We start from the raw sequence: 15,384 nt of genomic DNA, 5'->3' as shown, positions 1-15,384 counted from the left end.
AACATTCTTTTCCAGGGTCTATGACTTGACAGATGTTAAAAATTAGAACTTCACTTGCTTTCAGTTTTTGCAAAAGACTTTATTGTGTAACTACTGCACGGTGGTCACAGCGACTTCCAGAACAAGTATAATGTGCAGTTTTTGACTCTGCAGTGAACTGAAGGCACATTCATTGACACTCCTTATAAAGCTTTCTATAGACAATTCATAAATTGACCTTTTCCTCTCTGAATGACTTAGAGCAAATACAAAACTGTACACAAGCCAGGGGAACACATGGAGCACCTACAGTGAAGGTAAAGAAATTAAGTTCATGTACACAGAGACAACGATGTCTACAGGGATCAAATAAATGTATAAATGCCATATACAAATTTTAATACAAATATCTATAAAAATCAGAAAAATGAATCTTAGTTTCAAATAGAGCTTTTGGGGAAATTACAGTTGATACAAGCTCCTTAATTACTTCAGTTGGAGAAGCATTAGTTTGCACAATCCCTACAAATTAATTTACATTGCCCTTACAGTGGAAATTATCAGACCAGCCAGTCCAGTCTGCTGCACAGAAGACACCTGCAATTCAGAATTAAAAAAATAATGGCTACTTTCCAATGTTAAAGTGGCTCTGTCAAGGGTGGGAGAGCCTTAGGAGGAGTTAGAGGAGCACTGCTGGAGCAGCAATGTGTGACAATTATCACAGACACGGACGGGTTTGGGGTAGGATGGCAGCGCGAGTTCGTTACTGGAACAAGTGTTGCAGAAGATGTCCCCGCAGTTTCTGCAGTGGTGCTACAAAAAAGAGTCAGAATGAACACAGCTGCCTACAAACAGCATCAGGAAGAGAGAAGTCAGACCTTGGGAACTGTGTTGGACTCCACTGAGTCCCTCTACTTGCCACCAAGCCCAGCCCTCCCAGCAGCCCTTCCCCCTGCGCAGGGCCGAGCACAGGGCCCGGCTCGGGGACAGCCAGGAACGGGAATGGGAACAGGAGCCGGAGCGGGTTCGGGCCTGGCCGCGGAGGGAGGGGCTGCGCTGCCCGCCCGCGCCTGCCGGGTCCCCGCGCTGTCGCACACCCACCGCGGGCCGGGCACTGAGCAGCGCCTGCTCAGCCGCAAAGGGAGCCTGAACACAGCCACAGCAGCTCTCCACTGAGAGCACCGGAGCAGGGGCAGTATTACTTTTGGGGTGGTAAATGCCAAATTATTCCCTATATATTTATCATGCCAACAAGATTTGGAATTGAACGGGTTCAGTCTTTCCTAGCAAGGTATGCAACAGCACTGCTTTTGTTTTCCATGGATTATTTAAAAATAATCTGCTGAACCACATTACCTTCCTTCTTGAGATGGAGAATTCCTTTTTACATTGCTTGCAGTGAGTTGCTTCATCATCCTTCAGCCACGTGTGACCCTGGAAAATTGGTATGAAAACCACGCTGGAGATATAAATAAACCTAGAGGCATTTTACCAACATTGTTGGTATTTTTCAAAAGCCACCTTTTAAAGCAGAATAACCATGGTGAAATTTGAAGGTGTTAAATGAAATTCTTATGCTTAGTAAAAATATCCACGAGAGAGTACCTTTAGTGCTTTATTTACTTCTTTAATGTCTTCCATCTTCAGCTTTGATCTGGAAAAAAGAAATTATGCCCTGCATGACTTTTTATTTAGTTGTGTTTGGTTTTCCCTGCCATTCCACTGTTGAGCCACTGAAACCAAATCCCAATTCTTCAGTCAGCTCCCTGTTACCCATCTGAACCACTCACTATCACTGGGAAACTCTGTCAGCTCAGGATTTGCCCCTTTTTCAGTATAAACAGAAGAATGTAGGAAAAGCACAGTTCCACTATAAGAACGAAACATTTCCTTTAATATTTCCTCTCAGCCAGCTCACTCTGACAAGATCCTCACTCACTTTCATTTCATGGCTCTTTAGTTTCTCATACATAGTAATTGCCTACTAAAATTCTAACATCAATTGATTTTTATAAGTAAATGAGGTTTAAAATTCTTGGTATTAGTCTGATATTCCAGCTTACATCACTTACAGGAGTTCTGTTCCCTAGAACTTACTGGCTGAGATGAAGTCCCATTTCTTGAAGAGCTTGCTCCTGCTCCTCACGGACCTTCTTCAGCTGCTGCTTCTCATCTTGCAGTTTTCTCAGCTCCTATAAAATCAAGCACAAAATCAAACTTTTTTTGCACTGCTTGACCTAAACCTCGATCAGTCTACCCAAACTACCCAGCAGTTCACAAGAATCGGCTCCTTTGCAAATCCCCCTATTTCTAAGGCTTGATTTTTAAAATTACAAGAGAGAACTACCCACAGGTTCTGCACAAACAATGGAATCATTTAACCATATTTACCAAGAAAAGGAAGATTTTCAGGCTTTGACCATCCTTAAACATAGCTGGAAAATGGCAGTCCTGTGCCAACACAGGAGCACATAGACGGGTACAGGTGCACAACTGTGTCCTCAGAAACTGCTCCATACGTGTCAGCAAATCCTCTTTAGGTTAAAAAGAATGTTCATGCTTAAAAAATAACTCACATTCAGTTGTTCTGAATGCTTGAAACTGTGCATACCTTTTTCAGTCCTTCCATCTGTTGCAATTCTGTTTTAAGCAGAGTGGTAGCATCCTTCTCTTGGTGCAGTTCTTTTTGCAAAGTTTGTCTCTGTTCCTTTTCGGATTTTAACTCCTTTTCCAGAGTTGAGCTATTTAAAAATAATTCATTCTAAAAAAAAACCTGTAGCAGAAGAATATCCTATAGCACTTAAGGATAGCAACAATGTGAGAAGTAGAAATCTTGTCCAAAAGAGGGCAAAATTAGAGTGGTGTTCTGGGAAAGGAAAGAACAGGCAGCAGACGTCAAAAATGTTAACGCTGTTAACATTTAACATATGTTAACATTTTCAAGTCATAGAAAACAAACAGCAATGAAGGGCTAGAAGAAAAACAGCCAGCCAAAAGACCCCCAAAGAAACCAATCCCCACAGGTTAATATGTCACTACCTGTGTTTAGACTGTTGTGTTTAAAAGGGACACTCTATCCTGCAGTCTGAACAGTGAAAGAAGATTTTTCTATTGGCCTTAGAAATCTTTAGAGGATTAACATTCCCTGAGAAAACACCCATAAGTCCCTTCAAAAATCCCAGTCCCTTTGGATGACAGTCAGTTCTATGCTCAGCCTACAAGTATGACCATACCTATCTCCTGATTTATTAAAAAAGCAATTGAAAGCTCCATTGCTAGTCGGAATGGGCAGATATTTGCTGCTACTCTGTGCTCTAAATTAGATGTTCTGGAAAAAACATGTCAAAATCCTGATGCTAACTGCACACTGTACAAAAGTGCTGTGCTTCCCTGGCTCCTGTCTGTCAATGTTGAAGCCAACAGAATTTCAAACTCCACCCCTCGTTAGACCTGAGCATAAAAGGAATAGAAAACACTTCTTAAAGAAACAGCAAAGGGAAGGAAAACACCTGCTCAGATTAAATACCATTTGCTGTCCAGCTGGGCCATCTGCTGCCGACATGAGTTGAGCTTCCCAGCCAGCTCCTGCTTCATCTTATTGCACCGCTCCTCTGCTGCCTGCCTGGCCTTCTCTGCCTCCTGCAGCCTGCACAGGAAGGAACACAGACATTTGTTTTCAATTCACTCCTTCCCTGCACCCTCTCCCCCTCTTCTTTTAGAGTTACCACAGGGATCTTTATAAAAGCTTGAACTGAAAATGCTAGTGGAGGAAAAAAAGACTTTCGAAAGCAGTTGTTTCTGAAAAAAACCCAAAAGCAAAGTCACATCTGTTCTTAAAGTGAAGTTAACATGCTTTTCAATAGCCTGTTATGGAAAGAGCTGTGGTTTTCCAGTGGGCCAGTTATGGACATGTTTGCCTGGGAAGAGAACAGCAAGCACAGAGAGATGAAGAGGAGAAAGTAAAAAAGCTCATGCTGGCACACAGGCCCAAATGTCTGTGGGGCATATGGAAGGTCATCCTGTAAAGGTTTGTACTGGAAACCTTCTACTGACTTCAGTGTTGCCTTTCTTATCTTGCAATTATTACCTCTTTTCCATTTGTTTCATAGAGGACATCATCTCATTTGTTTTTCCTTCAAAAGAAGATATTGCTTCTGTTTTCTCTTGTAATGAACACTCTGCATTCTGTAGGAAATAGTGAACAGTGTTTAAAGTCTGCCACCAGAAAAAGAATGTTCACCTTGCTAAAGGCCATGCCTGGGTCTGACTGGAATGTGCAAACAAAATGCTGATAATTCCAGAGCAGACATTGCTCCAATTGTTTTGTTACAACCAGAGAAAAAACCCAAACCACCTTAACTATGTTTTGACCTATGAGATCAGCTACAAGCCAAAAATGTTCTCTTCAGAAAAAGCCTGAAGAAATAAAACCAGATTAAATTGACAGGGTAAGAATACCAATGATGATTTGAACATAACACTGCACTCAGTGGGCATGGAACCACGAAGCAAAAAAAAAAACCCAAAAATACTGCTTTCAAAAGCAAAGGCACACCTTAGCATGGGGCTTTTGCTGATTTGCAAGTGTCTGGGAAGGAGTCAAGGACCTGGGTAAAGCCTGAACAGGCATCAAGGAATAGGCCATAAAATTGAGAGAAATCCTCCCTGGATTTCTGGAACCAGGTGTGGGAGAGGAAGGCTTGCTGAACTTTTACTTCATGCATGGAGAGCTTAGTTAAACTTTTGTTTCATTAATGGAAACAAGCTCTGTATATTTTATGTGAGCACTGCTACACCATGGCTGCCTTGTAGAAATGCCCATCACACAATTCAACTGAAAAAAAGGTTAAACCACAATCCACCCAAAGAAGAGAAACCCCACAAACCATCCCCAGCCCCCAGTACACACCTGGGATTTGTGAAACATCTGCAAGTTAATGGCCTTCACTTCTTCTAACTGTTGGCGAAGGGCAACTAAAGTGTCTTGTTTTTCATGAGTATCTTTTTCCAGAAGTTTCATGGCAATTTCCATTTCTGTTTTCATTCCAATTTGTAGCTCCAACTCTTTCTCTAGTTCCTTACAAAGAGATGGAATTTCCTAGTTACAGCCACGTAGCCATAGGTCAGGGATAAAACCCAGACAATCCCATACACAAACTGTCTCTCTGCTATGATAATGCCAGTGGTTTCTTAAAAAGAGGCCTTTTATTTCCAACATTCCAGACACTGTTAATGACCAATGCCCATCATCTTGCTTGCAATTGCTCTATGAATTCTGGACAGCTGCAAAAGGTGCATAGCTGTCATCTTGTATTTGTAATGTTACCACAGGCTGAATCCTGTGTCCTTCACTTCACTTTCTATAGTTAAGTTTCCTTACCAGCCTGATTTTTTTTTCTTCTTTCAACTGCTTCCAAACATCGCTGTACATTTCATCAAGGCCCTGGCGAGATTGCTTGTAAGTATCCAATTCTACTTTTGTATCCTCTTTTGTTACCTACAAGAAACATCAGCTACATAAGATCACAAAGTATTTAAAGTATCTCTTTAATTCTTGTGTGTAACACAGTATTTCAATGTGCTATTTCAAGTAAAATCCTACTGTTTTACAAACAATGATCTCATGAACATTAGTTAGCTGAAATTTCAAAGATACAGCAATGATAAAAATACTTCAATACTTTACACTTTTTACTTTAATATTTCTAATACTTTGAATTTGTTCTTCCTTCTGCAAGTGTATTTTGGGTGTGTAGTAAAGAACAGTAAAATCTAATGCCTGAGCATACAACACCCAAACCCAGTGACCTGAATAGCAAGGTGCTCAGCTGTGCTGAGCATTCCAGTGCACAGTGGGCTCAGGAGAACTCACTACAGCTGACCAAAAGAGATCACTTATTTTAAGGATCCTCATCATCCCTAAACAGCTGTCCCACCTCTACACTTTTTTCACTCCGTTCACGAATTAATTCATTCTGCTGTTTTAGCTGCTGCTGCTCCTCCTGAAGGGATCCAATTCGGTCAGTAGCTGCTGCAAGCTGTGTGAAGAGAACAGATCTATATTTAATCACTGTGCAATCATGCAGCATCTGGAGCAATTCTGAAGTCAGCAGCTCAGTCTCTGCAGCAGCTGTGCTGCTCGCTTCCCCTTCTGCTCTCCCCAGCAGCTGCCTGACCCTTCTGCAGCCATACCCACCGTCAGCCAAAATTAATGTGCCCACCAACATTTGTTCACCAACTTCTGCTTCACACCCTCACCAATTATTTTTAAGTATTAAATGAGTAAAGAAATGCACCATAATGTAAAAGGCTAAAATCCATCCTGGATCTGTGGTATGAACTTGAACTCACACCAACCCATGCCAGTCTGTCCAGCCCCCCCAGCTCACCAGTATCTATTCAAGTCTCTCTTTTACGTGTAAGGTCTTAGGGACTTTTTTCTCTCATGGAGAAGAGCTGTGAGAAATATTTAACAGACCAGATACAAACCTCTTCTTGGAGTTTTGAATTGGTCTTTTCTAAACAGTCTATTTTGTTCTGGAGATCTGCAACCGTGCAACTGCAGCAAGGAAGAGAGATGCATAAAACAATAAATGAATTGTCAATGTTCAACTTTAACTCCTAACCTCAATGGTATTTTTACCATCTTGCATTTGTTAACAATGAAGTACTTTGGTGAGCTGGGGAAAAACTCAGAGGAAGAACAACTGTCCTTCTCAAGCACTGAGAGGACCATGTCCTTCTGCTGGCAGCCCTGTTCTGGCTTAGCTTTCACAGTTGTAACACCTCTCCAGCTCAAGAAGGTAAGGGAGGCCTGCTTGTCCCACTGAGCAACCTATGGGGGAAGAGTAGAGACTCTTCCTCCAAGGAATGAATTTCCAGATGCACTTGGAATAGTTTCTCTTGAAAAAATTAGTTCCAAAGTGTTGTGTTAATCACTCTCAAAAAAGTAAACTATTACACACACTTGCTTTCCACATTGCATGTACCCGCGGAAGAGCAGGACTACAAAATGAAATGAAGATTTTTGGGAAATAATCAGAAAAGGCGTTTCAATATCAAACAAAAATCTACAAGACTGGCAGCAGAGACATTCAAAGTCATGCTGGAAAAGCTAAAGAGGACAAGTGTTGTATATGAGAACAGATGAAAATCCCACCTTAGATGTCGGTTCAGTTCTTCCACATAATGCTTCTGGTCAAGGACAGCTGTAATCCCTCCATCTCTAGTTGTAAAAGTGAGAATGTATTGCTTGAGAAGAAACTCATTCATTTTAAAGTGCTATTCTGTACTAGGGCTTTCAGCATATACCAGGAAACAGATCTAAAATCTTTTATCCTTTCCTTATAAAAATACTTGTGTCTGAGCTGGATCAGAAGCACCAGGAAGGTGAAGCAGCTGCTTGGCTGCTTCTCAGCAGCTCCAGTGAAGTGCTCTGAAGTGACAGAAGCACATAAAATATGAAGATCCCTTCATTTGCTACAGGTCTTAGAAGACCTTAGAAGACCTGATCTGTGTTGCAAACTGCAGTCTCAAATCTAATATTTCACTTAAAATCACATTTTTTCCTCCATAACTGATCTCTCCCTCAAAGACAGCTGCTTAGTTGAGAGGGTTTCTGAAACTGTGCTTAGAAACAAAGCAGTGAGTTGGCAATGGGTGACTTGGCAAATCATCTCTTCTAAAACCAAATAAAACCACAATCTAATATTTTGTGTACTTTTAATTTGGACCCAGCTCAAGACTCAAACTCTCCAAAATGTTGTTAAAACTACCACAAATTCAGTCTCTGAAAGATATTACTTTTATTTAGGTAACAAAATCTGGTTTGGGTTCTCTGTTTTGGATGATTAATCGTTTGAAATCTCCAGCACTCCCATCCTCCCACAGACTGTCTGACAGGTTTGTTCTACAAAAATGGTAATGATTTAGAATTATTAATTCACCATACATACTGTTTGCCATCACTGTCCTGTGTTTCCTTAAGGTACAAGGAAAAATCAATCACTCCAACCTGAAAAACATATTTAAGATATTAACACACCTTCACAGTGCAATTATGTGTAGAAGTAGGCATTACTGTATATTTGGAAAATTATAAAAATCTGAAGTTTAGGTTTAGAGAGACAAATAATACTTATATTCTTCCTAGCTGATGCAAGCATACAAGCTAACATTTGTCATAAAAGCATCAAAGTAACCATATTATGTGTGAACAGTTTCCTTGCAGTTATTAGTTTTGACAGTGTTTCCATAAACTGTTACTTATGTACTTTCTTTTAATTCACTGAGGGAAACACAACCAGCTTCTACACAGGCCATGTTGGAAAGAAATCTGGACCCATCTCAATAAAGTATTTATAGATGTACTTAATTCTACTAGAATCCAATACCAACTGATCCTATTTAAGCTTTAATCTTCACCTGGGAATCCAAGTCTTCTCCTTTCAAGCAGAGGTTTGCATCAATAACATTCAGCCCAACCAGCAGACCCACAATAACTGCCCCTTCCTCCTCCATCATCAACGCATCAGGTTCATAAAATTCACTGGAACAAACAGAACAAGGCACCACTGCACATCAAACAGTTATAATGGCACTTCCATCACTGAAATCATATAAACAGTAATGCAGCCTTTACAAAACTCAGCTGGGTTCTCACTTATTTATTGCATAAGGCAGAAGATTTAGAACTCTCTCAGAAAATACTCTGCAAGTTCCTTTGTAGATTCACTGCAAAAACAATTAACCACTTGCTCTTCTGCAGGCTGCAAGAACAAGCTTAAACTGGTCAATTAATGACTCTCCCTGGAGCCACACGGGCTGTCAATGTTTCAGGAATATTCAGGAATCTGTGCTGTTACCTTAACAGATGCTTATGGTCCAGGAGTACTTTGAGGTAATCTGCCAGTTTCTTTTGCATGAGTGCTAGATAAAGCCAAGCCCTCCCTCTGCCCACAGCAGTCCTAAAATGAAAAAATGCATGTTTTGGTAAAACCAAGGTGTTTTATTAACCAAATTTGTGCGATTCAAAATTCTTGGTTTACAAAGTGAGAGGAAGGACATTGGTCACTAAAAAACAACAACAAATCTCTGGGGAAATGAACTGTTGTTTCCAGAACACAAAAACATTTAAGTATATTCCTTTCTTTGGGGAAAGTATATTGTAAAGTCTTCTTAACTTGAAAACCCATACATATTGCCAACTACCACCATAATCCAACCATTAATACATCCTAGTATTAAAAAAATCAAATCTATCTCAATCATCCTGAATCACTCAAACCAAATACTTTCAACACACACACAAAATTATACAAAATCATGAAAAGGGGGGAAAGAAGAGGAAAAAATACCTGTGAATACTTAAGTTATTTTTAGCAATGTTATTAAAGTTTCCAAATGCTGTTTTCAATCTGACAGCATTGTTTGAATCAGAAACTCGGAATATTTTGAGATATCCTCCTTATCTCTTCAAGAAGTCAATGCCTCCTACACACCCTATTTTTTTTCTTTGGGAACAAGAGCTTGTTAAGGAAGCCAAGAGACTACACGAAGGATTCCTTTTCCCAGCAGTATGAGCAAAATGCATCATCCCCAACAATTAACTTACTTCAACTCTGGCAGATTTTTAACACTGGTTGCTATATCTGATGCTTCAGGACAAAGTTTTTCCACTAGCTCCAAAGGACCAAAAAATGATTTGTTCTGTCCAATAAAACTCTTCTTCACTAAAGGGAGCATACAGAGAGATTTGTGAGGAAAAATGACAGGCTTCCAAGTCTAGAATTTTAGACAAAATTTACTTTGTTAATTTGTTTTATCAGCTTATAACATGTCTGCAGAAAGGGGGCATTAAAATACTCTGACAATTAAGGAGGCACAAAATACAGGGTGTACAAGGGTAACCACATAGTTATATCTGCATTACTGATCAGCATCATGTTTACAGAATTAATAATGTCATTCAGAAGTCAAGCTGGAGACATGACAGACTCCTTGACCTGCCTCTCCTCAGCCTGGCAGCCAGTGCCCACCTTTGAGCCCGTGCTTGAGGCAGTGTTCCAGCACCACGAAGAACTGCTGCAGTGGTGGGAAATCAGAGTCCAGGGTCCGGCCCAGGCTCAGGGCTGACTGGATGAGGATTTTGATGCTGAGCTTCATCATGTTCATGAGGTTGGCACGCTCCTCCATGGTGTGACACCGTGTACCTGGGGGCACATGGGTGGGGAAAGGAAAGCTGCTTTACAGTCCCAGAATCAAATAGGCTGGAAAAGACCTCTGAGATCATCGAGTCCAATGTATGATGAAACTAGGCCAGGGCACTGAGAGCCAGATCCAGTTTTTCTTTAAACAGCTCCAGGGACAGTGACTCCACCATCTGCCTGGGCTGCCCCTTCCAATCTATAATAAACCACCTTTCTGTGAAGAAATATTTCCTTATGTCCAACCTAAACCTCGCCTGGCGCAGCATAACATTATATGCTGCAATCTTATCACTTGTTGTCTGGGAGAAGAGCTCGACCCCCACCTGGCTACAGCCTCCTGTCAGGGATTGTAGAGCGATAAGGTTATCACCCTGATTCTCCTTTTCTCCAGACTAAACACCCCCACTCCCTCAGCCGCTCCTCATAGGATCTGTGCTCCAGAACCTTCCCCAGCCCTGCTGCCTTCTCTGGGCCCGCTGCAGCCTCAATGTCCCTCCTGAACAGAGGGGCCCCGAGCTGATCACAGCACTCGCGGTGTGGCCTCCCCAGAGCCGAGTACCTGGGGACAATCTGCACGGAGACGCTGCGCAGCTCTTAAAGACCCCTGGCCGCGGTGCCCCAGCCGGGCCTCCATCCTGCGGCGGGGGCGAGCTGGGTAAACCTCCCCCCAGCGCCGCGCCCGGCCCCGGTGCGGGGGACACGGCCCCAGCCCCGGGCCGCGGGGTTCGTACCTGAGCGGCGGGGCCGGGCCGGGGCCCCGGGGCTGAGGGAGCCCGGCCCGCCGGTTACCACGGCTACGGCGCGCGCGGCGGGGCCGGGGGCGGGCCGGCCGCCATCTTAGAGCCGTGCCAGGGGCGCGGGGCGGGCTCGGCCCGGCCCGGCCGGGGCGTGTTGTAAAACGCGGAATTATGTACAGATTTACTTAAAGAAAGGATGTTTCTCCATCTTTGTTCGATTTCAAGCCTAAGCAATAATCAGCGTGATTTAAGCCGCGGAATATCCGCTAACGAGCAAGGTGTACGTGACGCCCAGGTGTTACAAAGGCGAATCACTGGTAGGTAGAATTGCCTTGATAAGGTTTAGGGTTGGACATGCTTCAGCGACCCGAGGCCTAGGGGAGGTTAATAAAAGGATGTAGCACTGATAGTGGACTCAAAGGATACAGAATTTATGTGCTGCAAGGACGGCCTGAGGCTGAGTCAGGGAGGTTTAGGCTGAGATCAGGAAAAGGTTCCTGCTCCTGATGGCAGTGGTAACAGCACCACGCCTGACAGAGCTCAAGGAGCATTTGCACAACACTTTCAGACTCATGGTGTGACCCCTGGGGATGCTCCTGTATAGGGCTAGGTGTTGGACTCAACGATCCTAGTGGGTCCTTTCCAGCCCAGCATATTCTAGGATTTTATGACATTTGGCAGAACTCCCCAGATAAGGAAGAAGCTCATAAAGCCAAGGTAGCAACTGTGCTCAATCAGCTCTGACTGGGTAGAAGGTAATTCTGGCAGGGGCAGATTGTGACCACTGAACCCAAGAAACTCACTGACCCAAAAGAACAGATAGCCTGAGCATGCAGACTAATGAGCACGGGAAGTGAGGATATCATTGACCAAAAGAAGATAGAATGGTAATTCATAAGAGAGCTAGTGAATTTGTAACCAATGAACATTAATGCCTAGTGCCTAAAATACTGAAAAGTTTTGGTAGTTGTGATGGCTTTCTGGATTTGCCACCCAGCCCCCTTTCTGTGCAAAACCATAAATCAATCAAATCCCTCCACTCCATGCATGGATTGGCCTCTTGCAGACCAAGTGAAAGAACCTGTTTTGGGACAACAGGGGGAGTGGGACCAGGACCAGCTCCCTTGCTTCTTAAGTCACCTACAGGCTCTGACAGGAGCTGCCTACCGCAGCCCAGTGGCCACCAAAATCATGTTTTAAGCCACTGCTGTTTCAGCAGGACAATCTTGCTGTCACCTGTGGGTCAAACATGGGCACACTCTGCAGAAAAAGCAGTGGCAGAAGCCCCAGCCCTGCGTCAGTCACACCCAAGATGGTTAACAATGTTTTTAAGATCGTGCAAAGTCTCTCCAGCATTTTCCTTTTTTTGCACACAATGTTAATTCAGGGTTAAAAGTGAGCAAAACTCCTCCTTGTGTCAGAAGAGGGAAATCAGAGTCATTCTAATCTAACTGACCTTAATAACCACAACACACACAAAATGCTGTCATCTCTGCATGCTACTCTATAGCTCATTGTATATATACTATATACAGTAATATATATAGTATATAATCAGTATACATTATATTACAGATATACATATATACAGAGGGAGTATACTGTATATTGCCTATAGCCTCAAAACTATAGGTCATGTGTTGACATTAAAAGCACCATAATATTTAGATTTTTGATCTCAATATTGTCAGGTTACACATTAGGAACAGAAAAGAAGCTGCACAAACAGAAAACCAGAAACTCTGGGGTGTTCCAAAGCAATGTTAACCATTTTGATGGTTTTTTGAATTTGAATTTTTACTTACCAGGAATACTTTGCCTCTACACCTTGCTCAAGATACATATATTACCCACAAGACTTAAAAAAATAAAATACCATGAATAAAAATCTCTTTATGAAAACAATTTTAAACTGATAAATGTCTTAATATCAGTTTCCATTAAGTTAAATAATTACTTGAACAATATTTTTTAGGCCGTTGCAAATTTACACATTCAAGTACATCTTTTGCAAAACTGTGGAGGTTGATACATGCAAATTAAACAGGTATTAGCCACACTACCAAAGCCAAGCTTTAAAGATTAGGAATCAGGTTACCTCAGTGCAAAAGATCAGAGATGTGATGCTGCAATCTTTAAGAATGCAGTCACACAGTTTTGTATCTTATTCAACTCAAGAGATTTATTTCAACATCTTTTTGAAGCCACACGCCTTGTTTACTGTAATTATTGAGCACACTTTGAAGTCAGAAAACACTGAAGCACAAAGGAAAGCTCACAGTTCTCCATCCCTTGGTCTTTGGGACTGCAAGTCTTTCTTGATTCGTTTTCTTTAGATTTGAAGCTTCTGGCCTCTCTGCAAGGCAGGACACAGTGGCAGACACTGGTTTTAGGATGGGGTTTACGTGTTTAGAACATGTGATCAACAGATCTGAAGTAGCAGACAGAAGTTATAAAATCTCTGAAAAAAGATTACAGCAGGCAACAAGCTCCAAATTTTCCACAAGTGGTCTTGCAGGCCTTGGCCTATTTCTTAAATATGGCTGCTTTAATATTTAAGTGCTTGGTCAAAGGTAAGTAATATTGAACAGGCAGAACAGGTGCCTTAGCACCTGTTCACATTTCATATACAAGTTATTAACTGATTTTTCATACAGAATTTTCCACAAGACTTATCAACATATTATCCAAATCCTTTGAACAACATAGGAAGGTTGTGGTGTGTTCCCTTATTTTACAAGGAAGAAGGGGAAAGATGATGGTAAAAGTTCTGTGAAATGTGGGAGCTTCATTTCAGGTAGGAGAATATTTTTTTCCCTGCCCCTTGGCAAATGCTGTGTGTTGCTTTCAATTACATCTATCCATAGCATTAGTTCCAAAAGCAAACAAAGAAACTGGGATATTCTGCACATTTTCAGGTTAGATCCTAGGTGCACAAGATGGGCACTCAGGAAACAAACCTTGGGAAGTTTGGTGTAAGACTTTGGGATACAGGAGAAGAAAAGAGTCTACTTTTTCAGGACAATTAATCTTCAACTCTGACTATGCAACATTGAGGAATTTTCACAAAAAAAAAATGAAGAAGTCCCTCAGCAGTAACATTGCCCCACGCTGTCACGACTCAACTGCATGGAACTTCCCTTTGAGTACTCAGTACCGTTAAAAACAAAAAGGTCAGCACCAAACAGAGCAAAACTGAGCTCCAGTGCTCCAGAACAATTCAGCACCAGTCTGAGACTCTGGAGTACAAGGCTCCAGGCCCAGTTTCTGCTGCATTCGAATGGGTTTGGGGTTTTCCCCCCACATTATAAATATTGCTGAGATTTATTTTCCATATGATTCAATTAAAGCCATTTAAATTCAGTTCTAAGATATCTGTTCCACAAATCTGTAGGGCTGCTAGATCTACAAATGTCGATGTTGAACAAAGCAATCTGAGGTTAAACTGAAGGCAGTTTTAGCGCAGTTAAAAAGTAATTTATAACAAATCTGTAACTTAGTTTGCTGGGCTGGTCTCTGACATGAAAGGTACAGAGATTCCTTCCTGGAACCAACAGCACTCGAGGGAGGATGTGGAATTTTGAGAGATCCCTCAGTGCAGCCAGGCTGCTAGACCTTTAAGGAGAAGGAGAAAAGGCAGCAAATAAAACAAAAGTAAATTTTTTCATATATAAGAGTTTAGGCTTCTTCTGGTTATAACGCATTTCTTAAATTCTATATCTCTGTCACTTCTTTAATTTTACTTCAATACAAAACTGCAGCATCTTAAAAAAAAAAAAAAAGGAATCCAAAGTAACACCCATGCACCACTGACACGACCCAGCAGCACTTACGGGAGCGAACTCATTTGCGCACCACAAAAGCGAGTTTACTAAAGAAGCGGAGCCGTACTTGTCTTTGCCGGGCTGTCACTGCTGCCGGGCTTGGACACCAACCCCACCAGGGATGCGGACTTCAGGGCGCTGCCATAGCCCAGCGCTAAGTTTTCCGAGGCTTTCCTGGCCAGAGACAAGATGGGAGCAGACCACCGCGCTTCCTCCGGTTTCGCCTTCTCCTCGTTCCTCAGCTCGGCCGCGTCAGGGAGCTGTTTTCTGTCAATAATCTCAAAGTCTTCCTCCTTTCCCGCGGCGGGCGCGGCGCGGCGCTCCCCGGCAGCCATCTTGTACGGCTCACATGACCGCGGCTCGGGAGCCGCCCCCGCCCCGGGTGAGGGCCTGGGCAGGGACCGGGGGCCGGGAAGGGACCGGGAACCGGGGCAGATCCCGGGAACCGGGGCACGTCCGGGAACCGGGGCACGTCCCGGCAACCAGGGCACGTCCCGCAGGCAGCGTGAAGCCCCTGCACACAGAGGCAGGGCTGTAACACAGGCCTGGCCGGGACAGAACACTGCGCTTGGCGTTCGGAGTTAAAGGGCGTGGAAGACGAGGAAAGAGTTCACCTTTGAACAAGTTAGGAAAGGA

The 15,384-nt window shown here is 42.8% G+C and overlaps 1 protein-coding gene across 4 annotated transcripts; it reads right to left on the bottom strand.

The window, feature by feature from the left end:
* Window positions 1–92: 92 nt before the first annotated feature.
* On the bottom strand, window positions 93–15,083 carry RUFY1 (RUN and FYVE domain containing 1). Of its 4 annotated transcripts, none has more exons than XM_058815080.1 (18): window positions 14,816–15,083; window positions 10,017–10,190; window positions 9,593–9,710; window positions 8,844–8,945; window positions 8,404–8,527; window positions 7,935–7,993; window positions 7,139–7,204; window positions 6,469–6,538; window positions 5,916–6,017; window positions 5,360–5,476; window positions 4,889–5,056; window positions 4,067–4,164; window positions 3,506–3,625; window positions 2,591–2,720; window positions 2,077–2,171; window positions 1,585–1,633; window positions 1,336–1,413; window positions 93–792 (listed from the first exon to the last, which is right to left on the bottom strand). In XM_058815080.1, the coding sequence occupies exons 1-18, from the start codon at window positions 15,081–15,083 to the stop codon at window positions 649–651; spliced, it is 2,082 nt and encodes a 693-aa protein (XP_058671063.1). In that variant the 3' UTR covers window positions 93–648. The 4 variants fall into 4 exon arrangements, with proteins under 4 accessions (XP_058671063.1, XP_058671064.1, XP_058671065.1 ...); XM_058815081.1 differs by having other exon boundaries at window positions 14,758–14,986; XM_058815082.1 differs by lacking the exon at window positions 14,816–15,083 and adding an exon at window positions 10,747–10,966.
* Window positions 15,084–15,384: the final 301 nt, after the last annotated feature.

Source organism: Ammospiza caudacuta, chromosome 16 (genome assembly GCF_027887145.1).
Source record: "Ammospiza caudacuta isolate bAmmCau1 chromosome 16, bAmmCau1.pri, whole genome shotgun sequence".
Taxonomy (NCBI): domain Eukaryota; kingdom Metazoa; phylum Chordata; class Aves; order Passeriformes; family Passerellidae; genus Ammospiza; species Ammospiza caudacuta.
This window is presented reverse-complemented; position numbering and strand designations above follow the sequence as displayed.